Consider the following 24,521-nt stretch of genomic DNA (forward strand, 5'->3'; position numbering starts at 1 on the left):
CCTGGCATGAAAGATTTGAGTAATTAGTGGATGATGGCCCACTGGCAAATTTTATTATCACCTTTACAGCTGTGGCATCTGCTCTCCTTTCAGACGCCCCCCCCCCATTTACTTCATGGCTGAACATGCCCCCTTTCTGATACCAGATAAATACATCTTGAAGAATCAACATAAAGAATTCCAGGTGATTCAGAAGTTTGTGAAGGTAGAAAAATACTAGATTATGCATCAGTGTCAGAGATAAATTTTTGAGCAAAACTCCCCAAAATTCTTCCAGAAAAGAAAAAGTCCAGGCAACAAACTCTTAGGTATCCCTACAGTTTGCTTGAAAGAGGACATATATGTATGTATGTAGGGAATGGGATTCTGTTTTTTTCCATTGGTTCTCAAGGAAGGCTCTGCTATGAAATATTGGCATATTGGCTTCAACATCACACACAGAAGCAAATACCTCTGTCACTCTGAGGGTTGACATCTCACCTTGCTAGCTCACCCTTTTCAGGGGTTGTGTTTTCATCTCTGAAAGGTGACAGTTCTCAGAAGGAGACACAATACATTAATGCTGATGGGTTTTCTAGAAGACAGAAAGACAAGTAACAGTCTCTGTTGAATAGCATTGTCAAAGCACTTTTGAAGTTCTTGTTTTGTCTCTTTGTCTATCCCAATCAACAAGTGCTTTAAAATACTGAAGCAAGTGCTGAAGGAAGTTAGGAGAACACAAAGACTGTATTTGCCTAGATTATCTTGATACCTTGAGCTGAATGCAAGATTTTGTTTTGACTTTGTGTACAGTTTCCTGAGGTTACGTGGTGTCTTATACCACTATTTAAAAACAGCCTTAACAGGCACATGATGATTCCATAAACAAAATTCAGGAGGACGGGATTTAAAAGTAAGAATTTTAAAGCTAAAATAATTAAGTGCATATTTTATGTCAGACTCTGGCCTAAGAGCTTCATATGCAGTCTCAGGTAAACTTGATCACAAATTCACGAGGACAATACTGATATTTAACAGGCAAATGGTCTTAAGGATCAATAGCTACTATTGTTTAGCTGGTAAATGATGGCAGTGGGGAGGGATCCCACAACTCAATGCCTTCAGACCACATATGTCCAAGCCTATGCATTAGTCAATAACTTGTTTGAGGGAAAGGTTTACAAATATTTTATCATTTACTTCTGGGAAAATAACCTTCCTTGATTCAAGCAATACTTTTGTTTTGTTTTGTTTTCTATTGGAAAAAAGTAACCTAAATCAAGATCTTGCAACATTGTCTTCATTGTGTGAGAAAAAGTATACTTGTTTAAATACAGGATTATGAAACCTATTTTTTATTTTTGTAACATGAGATGTGTCAGGCTTCATCTATCTTGAGTGTTACAGATAGACTCTGCTTTCTTTAGCCCACATTACTTTCATTTCCAGCCAAGTATTCCTACAGTGGAGATGCTCCTACCTCCCCAACCACCCTTTAAGTGAAGCAAGAGAGTGCCCTATTTTTACAGTCATTATTTCTGGGGTCTCACATGCGTTTTTAGGCTTTGTCTTCCCTCTTCTTTGGTTTCTGAATTTCACGGGTTGCATGAGTATTCCCACATAAATCAGTTAATGCCCTCTTGAAAGCAGACATCAAGCTAGATGGGGTTAGAAATGTGAGAGATGTATTGAGAAAGATGTCTGGGACCATGGGGAGGGAGCAGAAGAGGCAGGGCTGGCCTCTGGGTCACTGTGCAGTCAGACATCTGCTAAAGCAGAAGGAGTGGGATGGGAAGAGCCTCCTACCATACTGTAGCTACGGGAAATTCTTGGCCAGCCAATAGGAGAACTCAGACACCAAGACTGCCCAGAAAAGACTCCTCACCCGGGGTAGAAATAGCCAGGCCCCATTATCACAACATGTTCAACTCTTGGCCAAGAGCTTTCCAGGGTCAGAGTGACCTTGACTAAAATACAGCCCCAGACTTGAAGACCTTGTACAAAATTGGTGGCTAACAGCTGCTGTCCCTGGAGAAGAAGTTTCTCTTGAGGAAGATCTAAGCCACGTGGCTTCATGGCTGCCACTATTCAGCCCTCGCCCTCAGCAGACACACTTCTCCTACAGGTTTGGGAAACAGCTGTTTCATGGATTCCTTAGGACTCTTCCTGAGGGGAACTTTACAAAGGAACAGTTAGAGCAATAAACTATAACCCTTAACACTACAGTTCATATGGGGGCTGCAACTGATGCTCACTCTCTGTCCCCTCCACCATTTATTCTGAATTCACCTCATTATCACCCTCAGCTAACATCACTGCTGGGCTCAGTGGCTTCTTTGAGGCTCTTCTTACTTGAGGTAGGAGGCTCTTCCCATCCCACTCCTTCTCTTTTAGCAGATGTCTGACTGCACAGTGACCCTGAGGCCAGCGCTGCCTATTCCTGCTCCCTCCCCATCGTCCCAGTTATCTTTCTCAATACATCTCTCACACTTCTAACTCCATCTAGCTTGGTGCCTGTTTGGTGACACTAGTCCTTCCCATGAGAGATGAGAACCCTGGTAACCAAACTCTTTTTGGACCAAGGTTGCTGCGTGGGCCTGCATTTCAAAATCACAATTGGGCAAGGGAATGTCAAAGGGGGTTCCACACATTTTTCTTTCTGTCCCCATCATGTGGCAGCAGCCCTGCCTTCTCCTGCTGATTCAGATCTTAAACCTGTTCCACAATGGAGTCTTGTATTCTGGCATACTGCCTACTACAAAGTGAATTCAAATTACCCAGGAGGCAGCTATGTCTTGTTGCTCAATGGAACCCTTCCTGTGTCTTCTAGAAAGAGTGTTCCTCCTTTGGAGAACAGAATCTTTAATGCTCTTGATCCCAGAATCACGGGAACAGAAAACACAAATTCCCCATAATAACCACTGGGTCATTGGTTGTTGGCTAACTTCATTTCTTATGGCAAGTTTTCTCTTGAAGGGAGATCTCAGTGGCATAAACAACAGCTGCTGTACCAGCATTTGGTTGCCTACCTGCAGACGATGATGTTTCCCCACATATTGTTACATAACTTGCAGTCCTTTCTTATTGGAGAACCTTTTTTTTAATTTTTAAAAACATTTTATTTATTTACTTTTTTAATAGTTTCTTGTCAAGTTGGTTTTCATATAACACCCAGTGTTCATCCCCACAAGTGCCCTCCTCCTACTGGAAGAGAATTTATCCCTACCCCATTGACATCAAGCTTGGTCATGAGACTGGATTGAGCCAATGGAATGTGAATAAAAAATCTGATATCCTGTTTGAGCAGAAGCTTTAAGAGACACCACGTGGTTCAATGGGTCCTTTTCACTCTGCCATGTGAACATTTCCCAGTACAGGCTAGATCCTAGAATATCCCAGTAGGGGCTAGATCTTAGAATGGAGAGGCTCCATAGAGCAGAACCACAGCTCATACACAACCAATGTAATTAATGCACACAAGAAACTAATCTTTGTTAATGTAAATCACTAAGAATCAGGGATTATTTGTTACTGGAGGATAACCTAACAAGATCTGACTAATAAATTGTACATTTTCTTATCTGTGATATTGTGCTGGTCTCTGGCAAGTCTCTGTTGTCCCACTTTCTGATATTTGTGTCTCCCTGACTGTTTCTAACTAACAGATGTCTGCTCATTAATGTCTCTAACTATTGTTCTTCATGTTTCTGAGAGGCCTGGATTGGCTACATCAGAAGCATCTGGCTGTAATCTTTAAAAACACAACTCATTGGGGGCGCCTGCGTGGCTCAGTCGGTTAAGCGTCTGACTTTGGCTCAGGTCATGATCTCACAGTTCATGGGTTCGAGCCCCACATTGGGCTCTGTGCTGACAGCTCAGAGCCTGGAGCCTGTTTCAGATTCTCTGTCCCTCTCTTGCTCTGCTCCTTCCCTGCTCTTTCTCTGTCTCTCTCAGTCTCTCAAGGATAAATAAGCATTAAAAAAATTTTTTTAATAAAATAAATAATAAAAATAAAACACAACTCATTGGCTGGATGTACAGAGGTTGTGATTCAACAGATGTGATTCAGTAGTTGTCTATAGTATGGGTCCTGGAATCTGCATATTTTTAAAAGTCCACATGTTCCTACAATAAATTCAGGAGTTAATTGTATGCTATGTTCCAACGTTTTCCATTTGCTGTAAACTAATCTTTACTGGTCTCTTGAACATAGATATAACCTTAACCTTTATTGCTTAACCTTAACCTTGCCTTGGACAATGGCCTTTGTATCCAAAGTATTTTAATTCCATTCCTTTAACCTTCATTTGCAGCCTGGTCAAATTAAACTAGCAACTCAGACCTACTATTATTTGAAGTATACACTGAATTTCTCCTTGGAAAAAGTGTGTGTGTGTGTGTGTGTGTGTGTGTGTGTGTGTGTGTCCATACATGGCCACATATGAACAAAAGCATTCAAAGTTAGAGGAAATTGTTTTATTCTGAAAAGAAAATGTAATTTTGAAATGAAGAAGCAGAGCTAATTATCCATCTGGAAAAAGGCGCAGGCTCTATTTAGGTCAAAAGTAACAGAGAAATTGCTGGTAACAATTATTCCTAGTAACTCTCTCGTAAATGCCTACTCGCATTAACACATGCATAAGTCCCCTCATGTGACTACGTTGCTCAGAATGAGATGACTGCCTAAATAAGGCACTTAAAGCACTCTTTGTTCGGTGATATGACAAATGATATGAAATGATATGAAATTCGGTGATATGAAATAAGGAAAATGATTGGATGCAAAGTCACGTGAAATCAAATATCTATGAGAAAGATGAAGGCCACAGTCATCCCAAATCAAAGATGTACCTTCCGATTCCATCATGCCCATCTCCCTGCCTCCACCACACTTAGTCTGCTTTAAGTTCTTAATGATTTTCCTTAAACCATTCCATTTGAGTAAGCTTTATTTATTTGTTTGGGTTTGTTTGTTTGTTTTTTCATTGATGTTCTTGAAGAAAGCACAGAGAATAAAATGCTTGGACAGCCTGTACAGGCTTAAGATGCTTACTACTATGATGTGAACAACTCCCCCAGCCAGCCCTTTGATTTCATTCATGTTTCTGGATATCCACTGCTCATGTCAGTGCCTTGAGCTTCCACACATCTTTATTTTGTTTTGCAAAGATGGTATATCCAGTGTCTGAATGTCAATTCAAAATATTCAGAAAAAAAGAAATAAATGTAAACAAGTACTTTTGACTGAGTGACAAGCTGTCATCGGAATTAATGGCACAATCAGAGTCTCATGTCCTTGTTGAAAGCTTTCTGGCTCTATCCGTTATGGTCACAAAATTGTCGTAAGTCCTCAACTGAAGAGGAAAAGAGAAAAACTTTCCTTATTGTTCCTGCCAGAAGGTCCAATATGTGACAAACATTACAATGCTATAAAAGATATGACACACTGAATTATAAAGCCTTACTTTGAATTTCATTTTTATAAAGGCAGAGCCAGCCAAAATTAAGATTAAAAAAACTTTTAAATAAACTTAGGTCTGGAAAGGTAGACTAAACAGCCTTTCAAAATTCATATACCCAAAGATACATTTTTACCATTCATTATCTAAGAAAATCAGTGGGATATTTCTAATAACGTTTCTTTCTGTTTCTTCTACTGATGAATGAACATAAATGAGGAAAACTCTAGAAAAATCTCTTTTAAAAATTCATATTGACATGTCCTTTTTCTTCATAAAAGAGCCACCATTAATAACATAGAAAAAGGCCCAAGAGTCATTTTTTATAGGATCTGTTGACCTTAAAAACTGAGATTTCTTATATTTTTCTTATGCTCAAATTTTCCTACATAAAACTTAAGAAACTTACATTGAAGAATTTTTCATATTCTGGGGTGCCTGAGTGGCTCAATCGGTTAAGGCTCTGACTCTTGATTTCAGCTCAAGTCTTGATTTTGGCTGAGATCATGATCTCATGCTTGGTGAAATGGAGCCCCGAATCAAGGCTCTGTGCTAACAGCAGAGAGTCTGCTTGGGATTCTCTCTCCCCTCTTTCTCTGCCTCTCCCCTGCTCATGCTGTCTCTCCCAAAAATAAATAAATAAACATTTTAAAACTTTGTGTACTCCCTTAAAGAGGTATTTCGAACTATCCCAATATCACATGATATTTTGACTGCATCTCTTTATTTATTATTATCGTATTTTATTCTGTGAGGCAAGCTTATCAGTAGAACTGATTCTAGTGCAATTGAAGGTTTCTGGAGAACTAACAGAGGTTGGCAATTCTTTCCTCCCTCCCTGCCTCCCTCCTTCTTTTCCTTCTTCTTTCCCTCCCCTCCTGCCCCCTTTCTGTCTCCCTTCCTCCCTCCCGTTTCTCCATCTTTTATCTGGTAATGGTACTTCTTTTGTTGCTGTTTGCTACTCCCCCCCCCCCCACTATATTAATCAGGGAAGAGTAGAGATGAATTTGATGAAGTGGAGAAGATCTCGGGTGCTGCCCACTTGACCCCAGTCATGTGTCAAAGGACAGTTTGTGAGTCATTGTCATGGACTTCTTGTTTGCTTTTTAAGCCACTAATAAGGTTCCCTTAAAGAAAAGCAATTGCAGATGAAATGCACTGTGCAGCATTTTCTTTTCCTTTAGAATACTATTTTGAGAACATCTGGAGGCCAAGGTACTAGGATTGCTCATAAGAAGTGTTAGGATTTCCGATTATGAACAGGTTGTATCTGCTTTCCCGTCACATCTAATGCAAAAGTAGAGAGTGCATTTGTGCCACTGGACATGCGTCTTCAGCAGTCTAGCGTTAAAATGTGTCCCCTGCCCCATGACAGATCCGCGTGCGTCGGTGACCTTGCCCTCCCGTCTCCCTTCACCTTCACGGATTTGGCTCTGCTTTGTTTTACAGCATAGGTGGCGAAGTGGGGCGGGGCCACGAAGGCAGTTACCCGGGCAAACATTTCCGCATGGGATTCATGACGATGCCCGCTCCTCAGGACAGACTTCCCCATCCCTGCTCCAGTGGCTTTTCCGTGAGGTCCCAGTCTCTGCACTCGGTCGGGGGCACCGAGGACGACAGCAGCTGTGGCTCCCGCAGGCAGCCGCCCCCCAAGCCCAAGCGGGACCCCAGCACCAAGCTCAGCACATCGTCCGAGACGGTCAACAGCCCTGCGCCCGGCAAGAGCGGGAAGGCCCCCGAGCGGCCCGAAGGTAACACCTGGGTCCCCTCCCCTGGGGACAGGCCGCGGACGCCGGGCTGCATGCTGACAGGCATCTGCCTGCTCCCCTGGGTCTCCCAGTCCTGCCCCGGGCCCCCGAAGTCCCAGAAAGGAGGCACAGAGACCAGGAGGCCACTTAGGTGTTGACGAGTGACACCCTAGAAGATGTATTTATGTTATCAGAAAGGGAAGGGGGTGTGCGTGTGTGTGTTCTGGTCCCCTAAAGCTTCAAATCATTAGGAAGGTGTTTTGCCTGGAAAATATACCTGAAATTTATATTTTCTTGCTTTGATTAGTATTACTCTGCAACTACAGAAGTATGATGTGATTATTAGGGGAACATTGTAAAGCAGAAAAATATACAGAAGGCAAATTACAAATTGGAGGTATGGGGGTGGGGGTTGCTCAGTCTGTTGAGCTTTCAACTCTCGTTTTCAGCTCAGGTCATGATCCCAGGATCCCGCCTGTGTGGGGCCTGCTCACAATTCCCTCTTTTCCTCTGCTTCCCTTCTCCACTTGAGCTCCCTCTCTCTCGCTCTCAAATAAATTTAAAAAGAAGAAGAAGAAAAAAAAATAATGATTTTGTCAATTTGGTGTACTTCCTTCCAGTGAATATGGATTTATGCACTTGCGTGCGTCTGTAGTAAACACACACACATGCTGTGTATATATTTCAGTGTCTGCTTCAATCTTTATCTCTAAATTCTGTGTGTGCCTCTATTTTTCCTCGGCTATGAAATACACAGATCTCTCTCCCCTTCCTTGTTGGCCTGTGAGTGTGAAGTAGGTCAGGTTAGCCGTGGATCTCATCAGATCCTTAGTGTTCTTCGCATAAGTAAGTTACAGCATTTCTGGGTTTTTCCTGAGAGTCCCTTGGAGGGAGAGCGTTTTACTGCGTGCTTGGAGACAAGCCCATCCAGAGCTTTGTGTGTGAGTTGTGGAAAGCTCTTCGAGGTTCCCAGTGCTGCCCATGGCCAGCTTGAGAGCACAGCTCTACCAGGACCCTTAGTTTTTCTCTCACCCTGTAGTTCTTGACATTCTCCACAGAAGGCTTCCCCGAGCCCCCAGGGAACCAAGTTCCATAGTGGCTTGCAGCTGCGAGCGGAAGCCAGTGGTCCTTTCCTCAACTGGGAAGTTATCTTTTGTCACATGGGCTCTCCAACCCTTCATGAAAGTTCCCTCACCTTCTGGTCTAATCCTTCCACAGACTCTCAAGCCTAGTCCATGAAATGGGGGGGTCCATGAGGCACAACACATCTCCTTCATCTCCCTCATCTCTCCTTTCCCTCATCTTGGTGTCCACGTGCCTATTTAGCCAAAAACAAAAGCTTCAGAGCCTACTGAAGAATACAAATAAATGCCCAGAAGTGGGGTTCATCCACACACTCTACAAGGAAAATCTCCCTTTAGGCTCAGTTTTTCCTACTAAACGCACATGTGAAAGCATGACTATGTGCATATGTATGAGAAAACCTGTGTGAATAACATGCATGTGTATGCATATTTACAAAGTTGAAATCATGACGTGTACAGTTTTGTGTTTTATTTTTCACTTATTCTCTTGTGACATTCGATTTCCATGGCATTTGATTTGAGAAACACTGTTTCTAAGAAAAGAAGTGTACATCATAGTACTTTATTTAATCGTTTTTCCCTTGATGAATGCTTAGGCTTGTCCAGCTTGATTTGCTGTAATGAATAGCACTGACATGCACCTGCACGTACTCATGTCTGTCTATCTGCGCAACCCTCTTCTTTGTTCCTCTGCTGCCTTAAGAGTAGATTAGAAAGTAAACCCCTTCTTCTCCTTCTGATCCAAGGTCATCAGTATGTCCTTCAGCTTATAACACACTGATGCTGATAGAAAAAAGTTAGGTGTTTCATTAACTTGTTAATTAATACACTGAAGGGCCCTGGAGATCTGCTTTGGTAAATTTTAAATCTTCCTCATTGGTTTTCTCTGCTGTTGATACACAGTGTCTTCCATTTCTCTTTATTTTCTGTGATCTTATTTCCATAACTCACCCATCTCCTACCTCTCATGTCAAAAACCCCCATAGTCAATGATATTAGATTGTTTATAGAAGTAGTTTACTGATTTAGAACAGTGGTATCTGAGTGCTGAGGCTCATCAGGAAATATTGAAGAATCAGGGGAATAAAAAAAGAACCACCCAAAGGGGAGGGGAAAGATGAAACAGAGGAAGAAAGTTGCCAGTAAGGAGTGTGTGATCAAGCAGTGCAATGCTACCAGAAGCATCCATAGGAAGCAGCATAAAATGCATGCTTCAGCATAGGGTCCTCCCCCCTTAGGAGAGGGGGGCATGGGGTCATGAGAGTTAACGCGTGCAGAAATACATGACGGACATCCCACAGAAGAAACATTTGAGTGGTGATTCAGTTGTCTTCAAAATACAGCTGATTACCGTTCATTTAACATACTTTAGGTACCTAATTCCTGAGGTAGAGCACCTCTTAACTCCTTCACATCCCCTCATCATCTAAAAATCTAGGCTTTCAAATAGCTACTTACCAAACAGAAGACAGTAGCTCTATTGTCTTTGTTTTTCTGAGGGTAGAAGAGGAGAGAGTAGCTAAGTTACAGAAGCACAAAGACTTCAGTTAGATGTGGAAAACTACTTGGTCGGCATGAGGCTTCTTCAACAGGAGGTCTGAGTTCCACACCTCTCCTCAAAAGGAACAATAAAGACAGACTGAGGAACTTCAGCAGTAGCACTTCTTTGTAGATGTTCAGTGGACCAGACGGGTTACTAGGATCTGGTGTAGAAAAGGTCACCTTCTCCAGAAGATGCGAAATTCTTGATGCAAATTTCACCTCTTGAGAACACTTCATAAAAGGCAATTGCAAAATTGGATGTATTCAAATCTCGTCTACCACGTTTTGACTTCAATAACAAGAGAGAATCAGGGCTCGATTCAGAGATGGAGAAAAAAAATATAGGGGGGTCCAAATACATGCGTGAATATGTGTACACACAAAGCGAAAATCATATAAATATGTAGATTGTTCTTTTATGAATTCTCAGTTCTTTATAACCGGGAGTTAACTGGAGTTCACTACAAAGCATATGTTTTCTTTACGAATTTTTCTAGCTATCAAAATTATAACAAAGATGAAAAGTGACTTCTGTGAATCTTAGTCTGTCTTTTCTTTTTACACTAAATGTCAGCAAAATCAAAATATTGATTCAGTGGCATTAGAATGATTTCCATGGTAACCGGCTTCTATTTAAGTAGGGGATTATGACTTCCCTGTGGATAAAAGTAAAAAAGAACTGGACTTTGTAGCAAAATAGCTTTTCAGAGTGGGAAAAATATAGCTTAATGAACACACAAAAAAATTACATGCTGAGAGAGTACAATTTAGTTTTTAAAAATTATAATTCTATCAGGCTAAAAATAAATATTGTGACTCTATTTTAGAATCTTCTACAATTGTAACACCTTTTAAAATATATACAGTGGAGAAGATATACTGGCAACAAGTATGCGATAAATATTTTAATTGCTGTTTTTTATTGCTTCAGTGTGGTGCCTACTTAGTTTGGGGGTAGATTAAATGACATAAAGGGAGTTAACTGGAAAGGATGAGAGGCCCTACCAACAATGTCTCATGTAGGATCCAGAGGAAGCAGGAGCTGTACAAGTTCACATTCTTTGCCCCCACTGCTCAGGTAAACAAGTGTCCAATTCCTTCATAGCGTCATCATTCTAAACACTATGTGGTGGAGGCAGAGACTGTACTTAGAATCAACAAGCAAACATTGACCTTCAGCAAGTGATCCAACAAACCTGTTTCCTTACCTTTAAAATGTGTATAAAGAACTGAGAATTGATGGTGCCTAACTCCCTCACAGCCTTCTGACAACCCACTGGGCTAATGCCCATCATGGTCATGGTAGAAAGAAATCGCTCTACAGTTACAAGTTAATACTATTTTAAGACATTCTTAACTGCCTATTAATAGACCTGAATAGCATACAATCTGAGTTTGGTACAACACATGTATTAAAAACAAATAGGAGAGGAAAAGAGAACACCTTTTTCCCATACTTTACACGTTAGGCTTAACCTTTTTATACAACAGCCCAAATAACAGGGAAATAATTGCCAGAGTAATCATATTTTCATGGTCTAATGACATTAGTATAATATTTTGTATAATGAGGAAAATATGTTTCTTTAATCTTCAAATACTTTTACATTTTAGAGTCCTTTAAAAAAACAAAGAATGCTTTTTTTTTTAATTGAGGTATAATTGACATATAACATGGTAGTTTCAGGTGTACAACATGATCATTCAATATTTTATATAAGGCAAAATGACCAACACAGTAAGTCTAGTTAATATCTGTCACCGCTCATAGTTACAGTTTTTTTTCTTGTGTTGAAAACTTCTAAGATCTATTCTCTTAGCAAATGTCAAGTATGCAATACAGTATTTAACTAATGTCACTAATGTACATTACATCATCAGGACTTATTTTGTAACTGGAAGTTTGTGCCTTTTGACCCCTTTCATCTATATTGTCCATTTCCCAAAACTAAGTGTTTTTTTTACCTTCCATTTGCTATGAACCACCACCCCTTTTTTTTAAGAATCTCGTTCTCTTGGGGTCCCTGGGTGGCTCAGTCGGTTAAGTGTCTGACTTCGGCTCAGGTCATGATTTCACAGTTCGTGGGTTCAAGCCCCACGTCGGGCTCTGTGCTGACAGCTCAGAGCATGGAGCCTGTTTCAGATTCTGTATGTCCTTCTCTCGCTGGCCCTCCCCTGCTCATGCTGTCTCTCTCTCTCTCTCTCAGAAAAAAAAATCTCGTTCTCTCTTTTCATGTTTATTTATTTTTGAGAGAGAGGGTGCAAGTGGAGGAAGGGCACCGAGAGGGGAATACAGAGGATCACAGTGGGCTCTGCACTGATCAGGGGGCCAGATGCAGGGTTCAAACTCATAAGCCTTGAGATCATTAACCTGAGCCGAACTTGGTGGCATAACCGACTGAGCCGCCCAGGCATCCTTGAGGTTATTTTTAATTCTTAATTTATAATATTATTTTGTGACTGTCTCTTTACAAAACAGTTAGAAAATAGTTTTTGGAATTGGAATAATTTTCCTGGTTTCTGATTTTATGTTCCAGAGATGTTTAGTGAAGTCACATCTGTGAATAAAAAATTAGAGTATCTGCAGAGATATTTGGAATTATGACCATCCTTAAAAACTTGAAATGTGGAGGCATCTGGGTGGCTTAGTCAGTTAAGCGGCTGACTTTGGCTCAGGTCATGATCTCACCATTAGTGAATTCGAGTCTCATGTCAGGCTCTCTGCTGACAGCTCAGAGCCTGGAGCCTGCTTCCGATTCTGTGTCTCCCTGTTTCTCTGCTCCTGACCTGCTCTTTCTCTGTCTCTGTCTCTGTCTCTCTCAAAAATAAAATTTAAAAAAATTAAAGAAAAAACCAAAATGTGTAAGTAAAGCCAGTACCAAAGGCTAAATGCATTATAAAGTCACTGCCTTAAAAATAAAAACAAACAAGAAACCAAATTACTTTTTCAAGTTACCAAATGAAGAAAGTTCCAACATTTAACAATGCTGTTTTTCATGTTTCATTTATTCAGCCCGTACTGTGAGCACCTCCCTGTTCTAGTGTGCACCCAGTGGTGAACGGAACAAGTGGTCTGTTCCCTCATGTCACTTATAACCAATTTTGTTCCCAGCTTGGCAACTCAGCCTTCTGCCATCACATCACAGAGCGAGCACTGCCTTAAAAAAATCCTTTCTAGAAACCAGAAAATCTGGCGTGACAACTTGGGGGCTTCCTCCATGTAATTAGTTGTTTAGCTCTGAAAGGAGCAGTTTAACACATTTTAATAAAGTGTTTGTTCCTACAAAGAATATTTGCTGTTCTTTCCTTGTTCAAGGCTGACAATTGAAAGGTGCCCAAATCTGATTTTCTACCGATAAAGCTTCAAAAACGACCTGAGGGCATTTAAAGAGAGAGGAGGAGAAGGTTGAGTGTGCTTATTATCTTGGGAAAACTTTCAGGTTTCAGAATTCTGGTTTAGGGACCAAAATAAGCACCACTCAAGGCCTGTATACTGTATACTTGCTTTTGCTTAGTTACTAGCCCAGATCCCAGACATTTATAAGGTACTCACACAAAAATTTGAAGACTATTCCTTTTACAACTCAGCCTGACATGTTAAAGAAATAGGGACTTTATATATTTTTTTCAAATAGTTTATTGTCAAATTAGTATCCACATAACACTCAGTGCTCATCCCCTCACGTGCCCTCCTCCATGCCCATCCCTAGGGACTTTAAAGGCAAACAGACATTGGTTTCACATCAGTGCTGGCAGTATTTAACACTGTCTCAGCCTTAGTTTCCTCACCTGTAAAGTGGGAATAACAATAGTCATCTTGTGTGGTAGGTGGAATGGTATCCAAGAGGGTGTCCAAGAGTCCCCACTCCCTGGCAACGTCACGTTTCGTATTCCCTGGAACTAACATACCATTGGTGGCTTGAAGATCGATGGAGTCATGTGACAGGGAATATCAGTGGCCTCTAAGAATTGAAGGTAGTCTCCAGCTAAAAGCCAGCAAGGAAACAGGACCTCGGTTCTATAACTGCAAAGAACTGAATTCTGCCAACAACAAAAATGAGCTTGGAAGTGGATTTGTCTCCAGCATCTCTAGACAAGGATACACTTGGGCCGCCATGTTGATTTCAGCCTGTGGGACCCCAAGTAGAGAACCCAGCCTCCCAGGTTCTGGCTGTGCCCAGACTTCTGATCTAAAGAACTGTGTGAGCTAAGATGAGGCCATTGATTCTTAAGCTGCTGTGTTTGTGGTAACCTGTTATCACAGCTAAAGGTAATCCATCTTACCGAGTTGCTAGGCAGAAAACGTGAGGTAAGAGGCATTAGCAAAATGGAGGACATGGCACTTCCTCTCAGCACTGAGCTGTTTTTTCAGGGAGTGAAGGGTGGTTCAGACAGTGCCAGTGGCTTTCCAGCCTTCCCAGCCCAGATCTTGAAAGTCAACGACATGAGAGAACCTCGGGAAAAACTGACATACCAGGTAGGGCTCTTGAGTATCTGCTCAGATTTTTCTGAATTTGCTCGGATCTTTTCCTGAGAGGGTCCTTCCTCTGTCACCTACAGTTTTTCTTCTTTCAGAGGGCTCAGCAGTGGCTTTTTGGGTGGCTTTTATGAATGACTCATTTTGATGGCCACAGTTTGCCTGCTTAGGGCCTTTTCCACATGGCAAGTGGCACTTGTACTTCACAGTGTCTGTCTGACGAGTGCTCAAGGCCCCATGTAGCATGGCACTAATAAAACACAAGGAAAGGGGGGAAAGTGAGCTCTTGAAATCTTCCTAGTTCCGGCATTGGCTAGTGCTCTGGTTTGTGCTCTTCTTTGTTTTATGGGATGCGATGTGGAGATTATCATTAGAGTCCCGTGTTCCTGGATTTCTCTTTCCAGGTTGACAGAATCAGAAGCTGCTAGGTTTCCTAGTGTTAAAGCCATCTGTCGAACCAGGCGCTGCTCAGATGGAGACAGGGTTGTACATCCACAGTGTGTGTGATCTTCCTCCAAATGTGCCCCAAGGCCCGTGAATGAAACAGTTTGAAAATCAATCATCACGTAACACATCGCTCTCTCAGTCCTTGCCATATTTGTTGACTTTGGTCCAAAGAGCTACCTCGCCTCTGATAGTCTCACCCAACAACCTTCTATTGAGAATCTGGATTTGGCCTCAATTATCTCAGTGTCTTAGAGTCGTAAGAGGAATTTTGTCTATGTTGTTGGCACAAATGGATTTTTCCCTGAGAGACCAATAAGCTCAAAGTTTCTGAGTGTGGTGATCAGGACTTTCATTTTAAGGGTGTTCACTTGCAACAAATTGACACAAACTTAGTGGCTTAAAAGAACATACCTTTATTATCTCACAATTTCTATGAGTCAGGAGTCTTCTCAGGGTCTCCCAAGCCTGCAGTCCAGGTGCCAGCTAGGGCTGGTGTCTCATCAGAGGTTCAGAGTCCTTTCCATACTCACATAGTTGTTGGCAGAATTGATTTTCTTGAGGTTGTAGAACACAAGATTGCTTATTTCTTATAGGATGGTGAGGGGGAGAGAGAGAGAGAAAAATAGAGAGGGAGGAAGAAGGGAACTCTCTCACTTGTATTCTTTCCCTTCAGGGAAGGCCTAGATCTTCTTTTGAATAGCTCATCTATGATAATCTCCCTTTTGATGAACCACATCCACTGATTAGGAACCTTAATTACAATAGAAAATCCCTTCACCTTTTTCCATATGCTGTCACTTAATCAATTGAGTAAAACAAAACAAAACAAAACGTTGTATTCAGCCCTGCTTGCACTCAAGGAGAGAGAATTATACAGGATGTAAATCACAGAGGGAAGGGATCTTTGGACCGGCCTAGAATTCTGGCTGCCTACTCAGAAAGATACGAAAGAGAATATGTACACATAGCCTTTTTAGAACTCATCCAACTATCTGGTTGAATACTTCAGAAGTCAATTTGTGGAAAATTAATTAGCAATGTGAGAAGGAAACTGTAATTCACTAGAATAATACAGATATCATAAAATAATCTAAATAATTGGTGAATAAATAAGGCATAATATAACTCCCCTCTTCATTTCTCTTTTTGTCTTTCCTTTATCCCATAAGGAAAGCCACTCCTGGAGCAAAATGCCTGGATTGTTTTGCTGAGTTTTAAAGTAGGAAAAGCTCATTTCTTTTGACTTCAAACTTACTTGAAAGGCATGAGAAAATGCACTCCTCAGTCCCATACTTTCCATGCTAAAGGACTTCTAGCACATAATGATCCAAGTAAAATAATCAAAAGTGGTGCAAATATTTAAAATTGTGGTGTGTAGGGGAGCCTTGGTGGCTCAGTCAGTTGTTAAGTGTCAGACTTCAGCTCATGTCATGTGATCTCACAGTCCTTGAGTTCAAGCCCCTCATCGGGCTCTGTGCTGACAGGTTGGAGCCTGGAGCCTGCTTCACATTCTGTGTCTCCCTCTCTCTCTGCTCCTCCCCTGCTCATCACTCTCTCAAAAATAAATAAACATTAAAAATTTTTAATAAAATAATTAAAACCGTGTCATGTATAAATGTCAGTCTGTTTGATCTTTGCTGCTGATTTTCCGAGTTGGTAAATTCTCTTGTTGACCCACTGGGCTAGTTTTACCCAGCCCACATCACTGTCCTCAAAACCACCACATGGATAGGGGCTAGAGAATAGTAGTGGTGGTGTTAGTGGTGTTAATTTAAGCTATGTACCTTCTTGTCTTCTGCCTACTTGTTGAATAGCATTTTGATGACCAATAAAGATGAGGCTGCATGTTCCCCAAGTTATGCAACTTCTGAACTAAAACAATTTCATCAATTCCCATTTATGTGTACATGGACATACAAAAGCATGCATCTAACAAGGATGTAGAGAAAACTAAACATAACCCCCATTGCAACTTTCCCCACGGCCTCTGTTTTTGTGTAGTGTCAAGCTTGGGTAGGTATTTATCTCTTGTTTGCAATTATACTAAAACACTGAGAACTAGTGTAGTAAGTTATTAAGTTACTAATTACTAAGATTTTGTCAGAAAAATGGAGGAAAGGAATTTATAGATTGCTTTCCTTAAATAACCTCTGCCCCTTTTATTTCCTTCCCTGCTCTGCAAAGTTTTCACTTCTTCTGTACTTCTTTAGACTTCAGCCTGGCCCCTAGGGCCTGAAGATAACTGAGAGCACCATCAGTTCAGAGTCTCCTTGGACTTACATAAGCATGTTCCCTGAGAATTAACCCAGCTCATTACCAGCCTTTCCAACCCCAGTCCATGTCTTTCTCAGAGTGTTTCTGATAAAAAAACATTCTCTTCCATTTGATTATTACATAAAGCATTTGATATTTTACCAAACAGTTATTTATCTCAACACTCTCCATCTCATGGATAAAACAAAAATGGGAAGGAATCTTTAGTCCAATAGAAGGTGGGCTTCCTCCAAAGCATGGTAGAAATAGGATTAGTTCATTTCAGACTAATCTAACTTTGACTATTAATGTAACCCACTTCCAACCTTGACCCTATGGCCTCTTCAAGCCACTGTCTTGTACGTCTCCTTGTTCAGTTGGTATCTCAATTGCTTGCTCCACTGAGTCCACTTTTGTTTGTTCCAGATGCATGACTTATTAATAGTCTCCACCATCACTGAATCAGTCTTGGTTCCCTTGTCAGTGGCTTCCTTCTGTGCCTATCTTTTGTTATTTCTCTTCAGCCTTTTAGACATTGGTAACTCCCATGTTGGTAACCCTGCGGCTCCATTATTGTTCATGTAGCACCCTCTACTGATTTTCTTCCTGACTGCTCTCTAAATCCCCTTTGATGGTATCTCTTGTTCTGACTGATTCTTAAATGATGGTGTCTCCAGATTTTGCCCTTGGCTCTTATCTTCTATCATGATAGTTGTTGAATAAATAAGTGATGAATCCACATACTCTCCAAATGTCTGACTGAATCTCTGGACCCACCTCTATCTGTACACATCACAGAGTCCTCAAACTCATCATGTCCACACTGAACCAGCCAATTCCTCCGTGCTTCCTCTCTTGATGCCAAAATTAGAATGTAAGAGCCTTATCAGATTGCTTTCCTTACCTTACCCCGGACATCTAATCCATTATCAAGTGTATCCAGATTCTATTCCTCAGACCTCCCGCGTCTGGCCCTCTCCATCATGTATGCTTTTACTCTCCCATCTCAGACCATCGTCATTTCTCACCCAGACAGCTGCTTGGGCACCTCACTCCTCTCCTTTCCTGCAGTTTCTTCTTCTTCTCAAATCCACCCTCTTTATTACTGTCAGAGAGGATTTTTCTCACCTGCACATCCAGTCATACCGTTATCCAGCTACTGACGTCTCTGGGTCATTTGTTATCCACTTCATCATTTACCTGATCAAAGCACAAAACTCGAATATGGTCTTCATCATCTTACCCCTGCCTGCCTACAGAGCCACATCTCCCCCCCATGCATGCCCTTCGTAGCGGCCCTAACCTACATAACTTTCTCTGAACAAGCCAAACATGTCCCTGCTCCCGGGCCCTTCTGTGCATGTGAAATTTTTCTTCTGTCTGGAATGTCGTTTCCAAGTTAGTCTCCCTGGCAAATTTCCATTAATCCTTCAAGACACCTACGCATGCCATCCACCTATCAGTGAATCCCAGCTTGGTTTAGAGTAGAGTCACCATTCTGAATGATTCACAGTGAGGTTGCATTAGGTTTGTGAGGCCTTATGTTTTCTCCACTGTTTTACATTTCTGAATCTTGGTAGGTACATACATCAATTATGGGTGTTGGCAAAGAATACGGTTGACAGGCTGTAATGTGTTATTGGCACTGTAGACCTTTTAAGTTTATCCTCATCTTATAAGTCAAAGAAGGTTCAAGCTGTGCCATTCAGATAAGGTATAAGAAACAAGTTTCTCAGTTGAGATGCTCTAAATAGAGACATGAGATTTCTTCCTCTTTAGTGACATTTGGAGTTAGTTTCAGTCTTCCCTATTCTCATATATTGCGAGGTTTCCCTTCACCATTTCTGTCATAGTCTTAAAGACCAGGGATATCCTACAGATTAATTCTGTTTTTCCATTTTATAGGCTTTCAGCTTCTGAGCTGTTCCTCACTCTACCTTCACGAAGAGTGTGTAAAGCCATTTTTTAAGGCAGAGTGACTTCACATGTGCATAAATCTTTCCTTTAATTGACCTCGGTGAAGCATCCACTTATTGCAAAAAGAGTGCTTTGGTTTTATGGCCGTGTGTCTGTACTGAGAGCTTCTATAATATTCATTGCTCTCTGTTATTTTTCTTGATAAGTGGGAGGGCAGTGATTTAAGACAAGCTTTTTACATTTCTTTTTTGCTATTAATATGTATTAAATTAAGTTGATTATATGGGGCAGAACAGGGGAACACATCACCCTTCGGAAACCTCTGCTTTCTGACAACTTCATCTAATGAGAACAGCTAAAACTAAGGAGAGTTAAAAAAAAAAAAAAAAAGAAGGAGAGCTTACTGGAGCTAAACTCCTAGCACTGAGACTTGTGAATTTTACAGAATGTCAGTTGCAGGTTTATTTGTTTGTTTTTAACTTAGTATACATTTGTTTTTAGGTCTTGTTTTCACATCCCCATAGCATGTTAGAAACAATGAATCATCATGGAAAAAAGAACAACAAGGATTGTTTTACCTGATACTAATAGAAACACAATTTAAAGAATTTATACAGTTTATGTCAAGCCCAAGAGTATCACCTGTTCAAAATGCCTGATTACTCTCACCCTGTGTTACTTTCAGTGTTAGTGGTGATGCCCCTGAGGAAGTCATTAGTCAACAAATATTTATTAGGTATTTGCTATGTGCCTGGCACATATGGAGAAACAGGAAAGATATGTCATGTCCCCTAAAAGACATTACAACTCAACGACATTCAAACAAGCCATGACAATGCAGTGGGATCAGTGTTTTGGTTGGGGAAGTACAGGGTCTGTCTGTTATGAGCATTCAAGGGCACCCACTTCAAACTAGAAGAGACAGACATGGCTTTTCAGAGAATGTGTCTTAAACTGCTGAAAATAAAAATGCAGTATATCTTAATTTTAATTTAATTTTTTTAAGTAAACACTGTGTCCAATGTGGGACTTGAACTCATGACCCTGAGATCAAGAGTCACATGCTTTATCGACTGAGCCAGCCAGGTGCCTGAAGATGCGATACATTTTAGAAATATTCCATGTAGAAATGCTTAAAATGAAAAAATGTACTGCTTCCGAGTGAGAATGCTCTTATATCTCTGGAAAATGTGGCTAACCAAGCTGATTTAACTCCCTGTAGTTCCAAAAACCCAAAGTTCTACTCTCCATATATAATCTTTTTTTAAAATGTTTTTTTATTTATTTCTGAGCGAGAAAGAGAGAGCAGGGCAGGGTCAGAGAGAGAGGGAGAAACAGAATCTGAAACAGGCTCTAGGCTCTGAGCTGAGCTGTCAGCACAGAGCCCGATTCGGCGCTCGATCCCACGAACCATGAAATCATGACCTGAGCCTAAGTCAGACGCTTAACTGACTGAGCCACCCAGGCGCCCCTCCATATATAATCTTTATTTGGGGAGTTTAGATGTTTATTTTACCTTATAAAGTTTTCCATCTTTATGAGATACAAAGGACTGGGTTATCTGTAAAAGAAAGCTAAGAGTACAGAAAGATGAGCTTCACCCTGGAGATACTCACTTCCATAAAATAAATCAACTTTGTATCCATATGTTAAATCGCAATGAGAAATTAAAAATAGACATTGCCTGTTGTTACCTATTTCAATTTTATTTTTTTCCCTAACTGTATCTGGGTATATTGGCCATGTTTATTTACAGGATATATAAACTTTGGAAAAGAAAAGGAAATATACGTTTCTATCTATGTGTGATTAGCTCAAGGCTATGTAGATCTATTCTTCAGGTGCTTTTCTCTCTCTTATAATCTTAACATGAAGTCAGGTTTCAGTGACTGTGAATATCCTTGTTTTAGCAACATGTGCACACAGCTTGACAGTGAACACAAGCAAATTAAATATAAAACCAATTGCCACATTCAAAAAATAACAGAAGAAGGAGTTATTGATTGGTTAACATAGTTAAATGCATTTGAGATGCTGGGACCGCATTCTTCTATGGTATCTTAAGGACTTTACATGTAGCAATACACAACTTCTATAATCTGTAATCTAGGACAAGAGGAAAGGTTGGCGCCTCTCTGAGTGCCCAAATGATATAGAAATTCTGACTGTAGCTGCTGGAAACATATTAACTCCCCCTCATATGGAACAGTATATGCGGAGAGGCAGCTGCGTGTGATCTGTGTGATTAGTCCTTCAACAAATATTCACTGAGCATCTATTATGTGCCAGTTGCTGTTCTAAGAGTTTGAGATACATCCACGAACAAACTTCGGAAAAAGGTACATACGTTTGAGATATTTTTATTCTAGTAAGAGTAAGGAGTTCATAAATCATAGACAGAATAAACCCATAAACTTGCAAGTATGCTGGAAGGTTATAAATGCCATGGAAGAAAGAAGAGCAAGACCCCAGAGCAAGGCAAAGGGGTCCAGAAGGCAGGCACACCTAAATAGAGAGAGCCAAAAAGACTTCATCCTGATATGTGAGTTAAGATATTGATTCAGTCTAGACCAAGTCAGGAGAAACCACATGGTAATTTGAATAAGAAGCATATACTGTAAAGAATCATTTAACAGAGTATTATATTATATTAACAGGAGATCAACTAGTAAGAGATAAAGCAAACTGCAGAGAATGCAGGTACAGAACACGTGAGGAACAGCCCCTACTCCTAGGACAGAGATAGTGCCCTCCAGCTGCAGCTGAGTTCCAGGCCTTGCTGGAAGGCACAGTTGGGGATTACTGGATGGCATAAACATTCCTATGGAACAGTGCTTTTACTGGAAATCCACCTTCTGGAACTTGCCAGAGAACCTCTCTCTAGGGTGCGGGGAAAAACCGTTCATAGAAGTTTCTCATCACAGCTACTCCATCCCAAGAACACCTGAGGTGGGGAGAATTGCTGTAGGCAGCTGATGGCTTTTGGGTGTTTCCGGAGCCAGGCTAGAGAAGCTGTATGCTCTATAGGAGCTGGACATGGGGAAGCCACTGGCACTGCGGGAACTTGGCTGGTGAGCTGTTGGAACCAGGAAGCAAAACCTCATTTTACTGCAGTGTTTTTCCAGTATCTTATACTGACAAAGCTCAACATTGTGCCAGCTGGCCCAGGAGAAGATATTTAAAGAGCTTAGATCTCCTGTCAGAAGCAGGAAAAGTTAGAAGTGAGAGACAATCAATTGATAACTTGCACAGACAGTAAGGAGGTGGGGATGTACGTTTGGTGGATGTCTAGAGGGAGAATGTTCCAGATAGAGAAGACATTTGCTTCAAAGACCCAAAGTCAGGAAGTACATAGGTAAGAGGTCAGGGTTGGGGGAACATTGTGGATAAAAAAGACAAGACCAAGGGGTGCCTGGCTGACTCAGTAGTTAAAGAATGCAACTCTTGATCTTGGGATCATGAGTTCAAGCCCCACATTGGGTGTAAAGCTTTCTTTAAAAAAAACAAAAAGAAAAGAAAAGGCAAGACCAAGAAAGAAGTTAGAGAGGAAAAAGAAGGTGAGATATTGCAGGACCTTCCTTCTAGGCCCTCCTAGGGCTTTGCACCCAAGGGAGCCTTTCAAAGAGTGGAGTGGAAAAGTGGTATGATGTTTGAAAAGAATCATTGTAGTGACTGAAGTGAGGATAGACTCATAGGAGTCAGATATAGAATCAGAGATATCACTTAGGTGACTATTGCAGTAATCCAAGTGAGAGATGACGGTGGCTCAGAGCAAGGTAAGAGCAGTGGAATTGATGAGAAATTGAAAAGTGTTACCCTTATATTTGGAGCAGTTACTCATAGTCCCATTCCATCCCTTCCTTACCAGGGATATATCTCCAGCTTTAGCTATAGATAAAAGCATAGACACTGGTACTGGCATAGGTATAGACACTTAGATGTAGATATATAGATGTATTTAGGATATATAAGTCCTATCAGTAAGAAAAGAATCTTAGAGCTCTGTATAGATGAAAACTCATTACATTATGCTGTTGACTACATTTACATATTTTTCTTGCAGTCTGGAAGGTTGTGAGTCAAGAATGAGCTTCAGCAAAAGATCTATAGGTGTTTAAATTATAAACAGAGCAGCCATAGCTTTTCATCATTAGATAAATTCAAAAGGTTGTATTTAATGTTCATGTTTCCAAAACACAAATCTAGTTTAAAACAGTATCTGAAAGCAAAGCCACTTTCTCTGCAGACTCAAGGCTGTCTCCAGCTGGCTCTGTTGACTTCCTCAACCTCCTTTCTTCTGCTCAGCCCAGGCTCTGCCCACAGCTTTGAGCTCAGTGTTCCCTCCTGCCCTCCAAATTCACCCCCTCCCTGCCCCTTGTCATTCTCATGGATCTATCTGTGTTAAAATTCTGGCCTACTTCCCATGGCCCTTGGAAAATTTATCATATTCTTTTTTTTTTTAAGTTTTAATTTTAATCCCAGTTAGTTAACATACAGTGTTATATTAGTTTCAGATGTACAATAGGGTGATTCTACACATCCATACATTCTTCACATTCTTGGTTCAAACCTTCTTGAGTGAAGACTTACCCAGCTCCTTCCAGGACTGTATTTTTCTAGAACACAGTATTATTTTCTATGTGCTCGCTTCCATACTCTTATTGCCATGCTTGGCATTGCTATTTTTTTCCTATGACTATCTTCTCCTTTAAGCTGTGTATCCTTGAGGCTCTTACTCTTTCTTATCTTTTTTATCTTATCTTATCTTTTCCTATCAAATTTCCGAAACATGTTGTGTTTAATAAATATATATCAAAGTTGACCTTTATGTATTTGGAAATGAACTTCCAGAGACTAATATTAAATCTACTAATTAGAAATACATTAATAATAATTAGGATCATTCTTGCAAATTACTTTTCACTGGTATGTACCAACTTATGTCTGTTACCATGAATTTCTTACTCCACTGGAGTATTTATTAAACTAGGGAGAAATTCTTTGTGGTATTCAGTCTTACCTGTGGCATTTCCTATCCCTACAGGTACAGTGAAATCCATACCTTATTAATACTTTAAAATACTTCATAAAGTTTTCATATGAAGCACAATCATTTTCTTTTAAACCTTGCACTTCCAGAGATTATCACACTAGACAGAGGAAAACTGCTCATGATTCTTAATCTTCTAGCACTTTCTGGGTGAAATATGATACATGAACAATGCATGTAATCTTATTAACATTCAAGTTGTCACCAAATGTAAGTGTTTAAAATAAAAATATCTGTGTATTAAGCAATGTACCTCACTGTTTAATTGCATAATGCTCATGTGTCTGAGAGTAGGAGGTTTACTGGGAAAATCAAGTTTCCTACAACTCTAAAATTATGCTAGATTGGAGTAAAACAAGAAGGCAGAGAGAAAGAAATGGAGTTTAGAGCCATACTCTGTTGCAACACTGAGGGCAGAATAAGTCGAAGATATTTGATGAGGAAGGGACTCATCCAAATCCAAATCAACAGTCAGGATCCACAGCCTGACAGAGGCTCTACATTAGGAAAACATTTATTTCAAATCTGAGAACTGTTTATCCTAAGGGATACAAAATTTGTGAT

At 40.6% G+C, this 24,521-nt stretch overlaps 1 protein-coding gene across 2 annotated transcripts in view; it reads left to right on the plus strand.

The window, feature by feature from the left end:
* The window catches only part of NYAP2 (neuronal tyrosine-phosphorylated phosphoinositide-3-kinase adaptor 2), a 182,861-nt gene that overhangs the window by 22,566 nt on the left and 135,774 nt on the right, over positions 1–24,521 (plus strand). For both annotated transcript variants that reach the window (XM_039236817.1, XM_039236819.1), the window contains one exon: positions 6,888–7,189. In XM_039236817.1, the coding sequence (XP_039092748.1) occupies positions 6,888–7,189 (302 nt within the window). The remainder of the gene's footprint in view (positions 1–6,887; positions 7,190–24,521) is intronic.

The sequence above is a fragment of the Hyaena hyaena genome, unplaced genomic scaffold, assembly GCF_003009895.1.
Source record: "Hyaena hyaena isolate Hyena2069 unplaced genomic scaffold, ASM300989v1 scaffold_117, whole genome shotgun sequence".
NCBI lineage: Eukaryota > Metazoa > Chordata > Mammalia > Carnivora > Hyaenidae > Hyaena > Hyaena hyaena.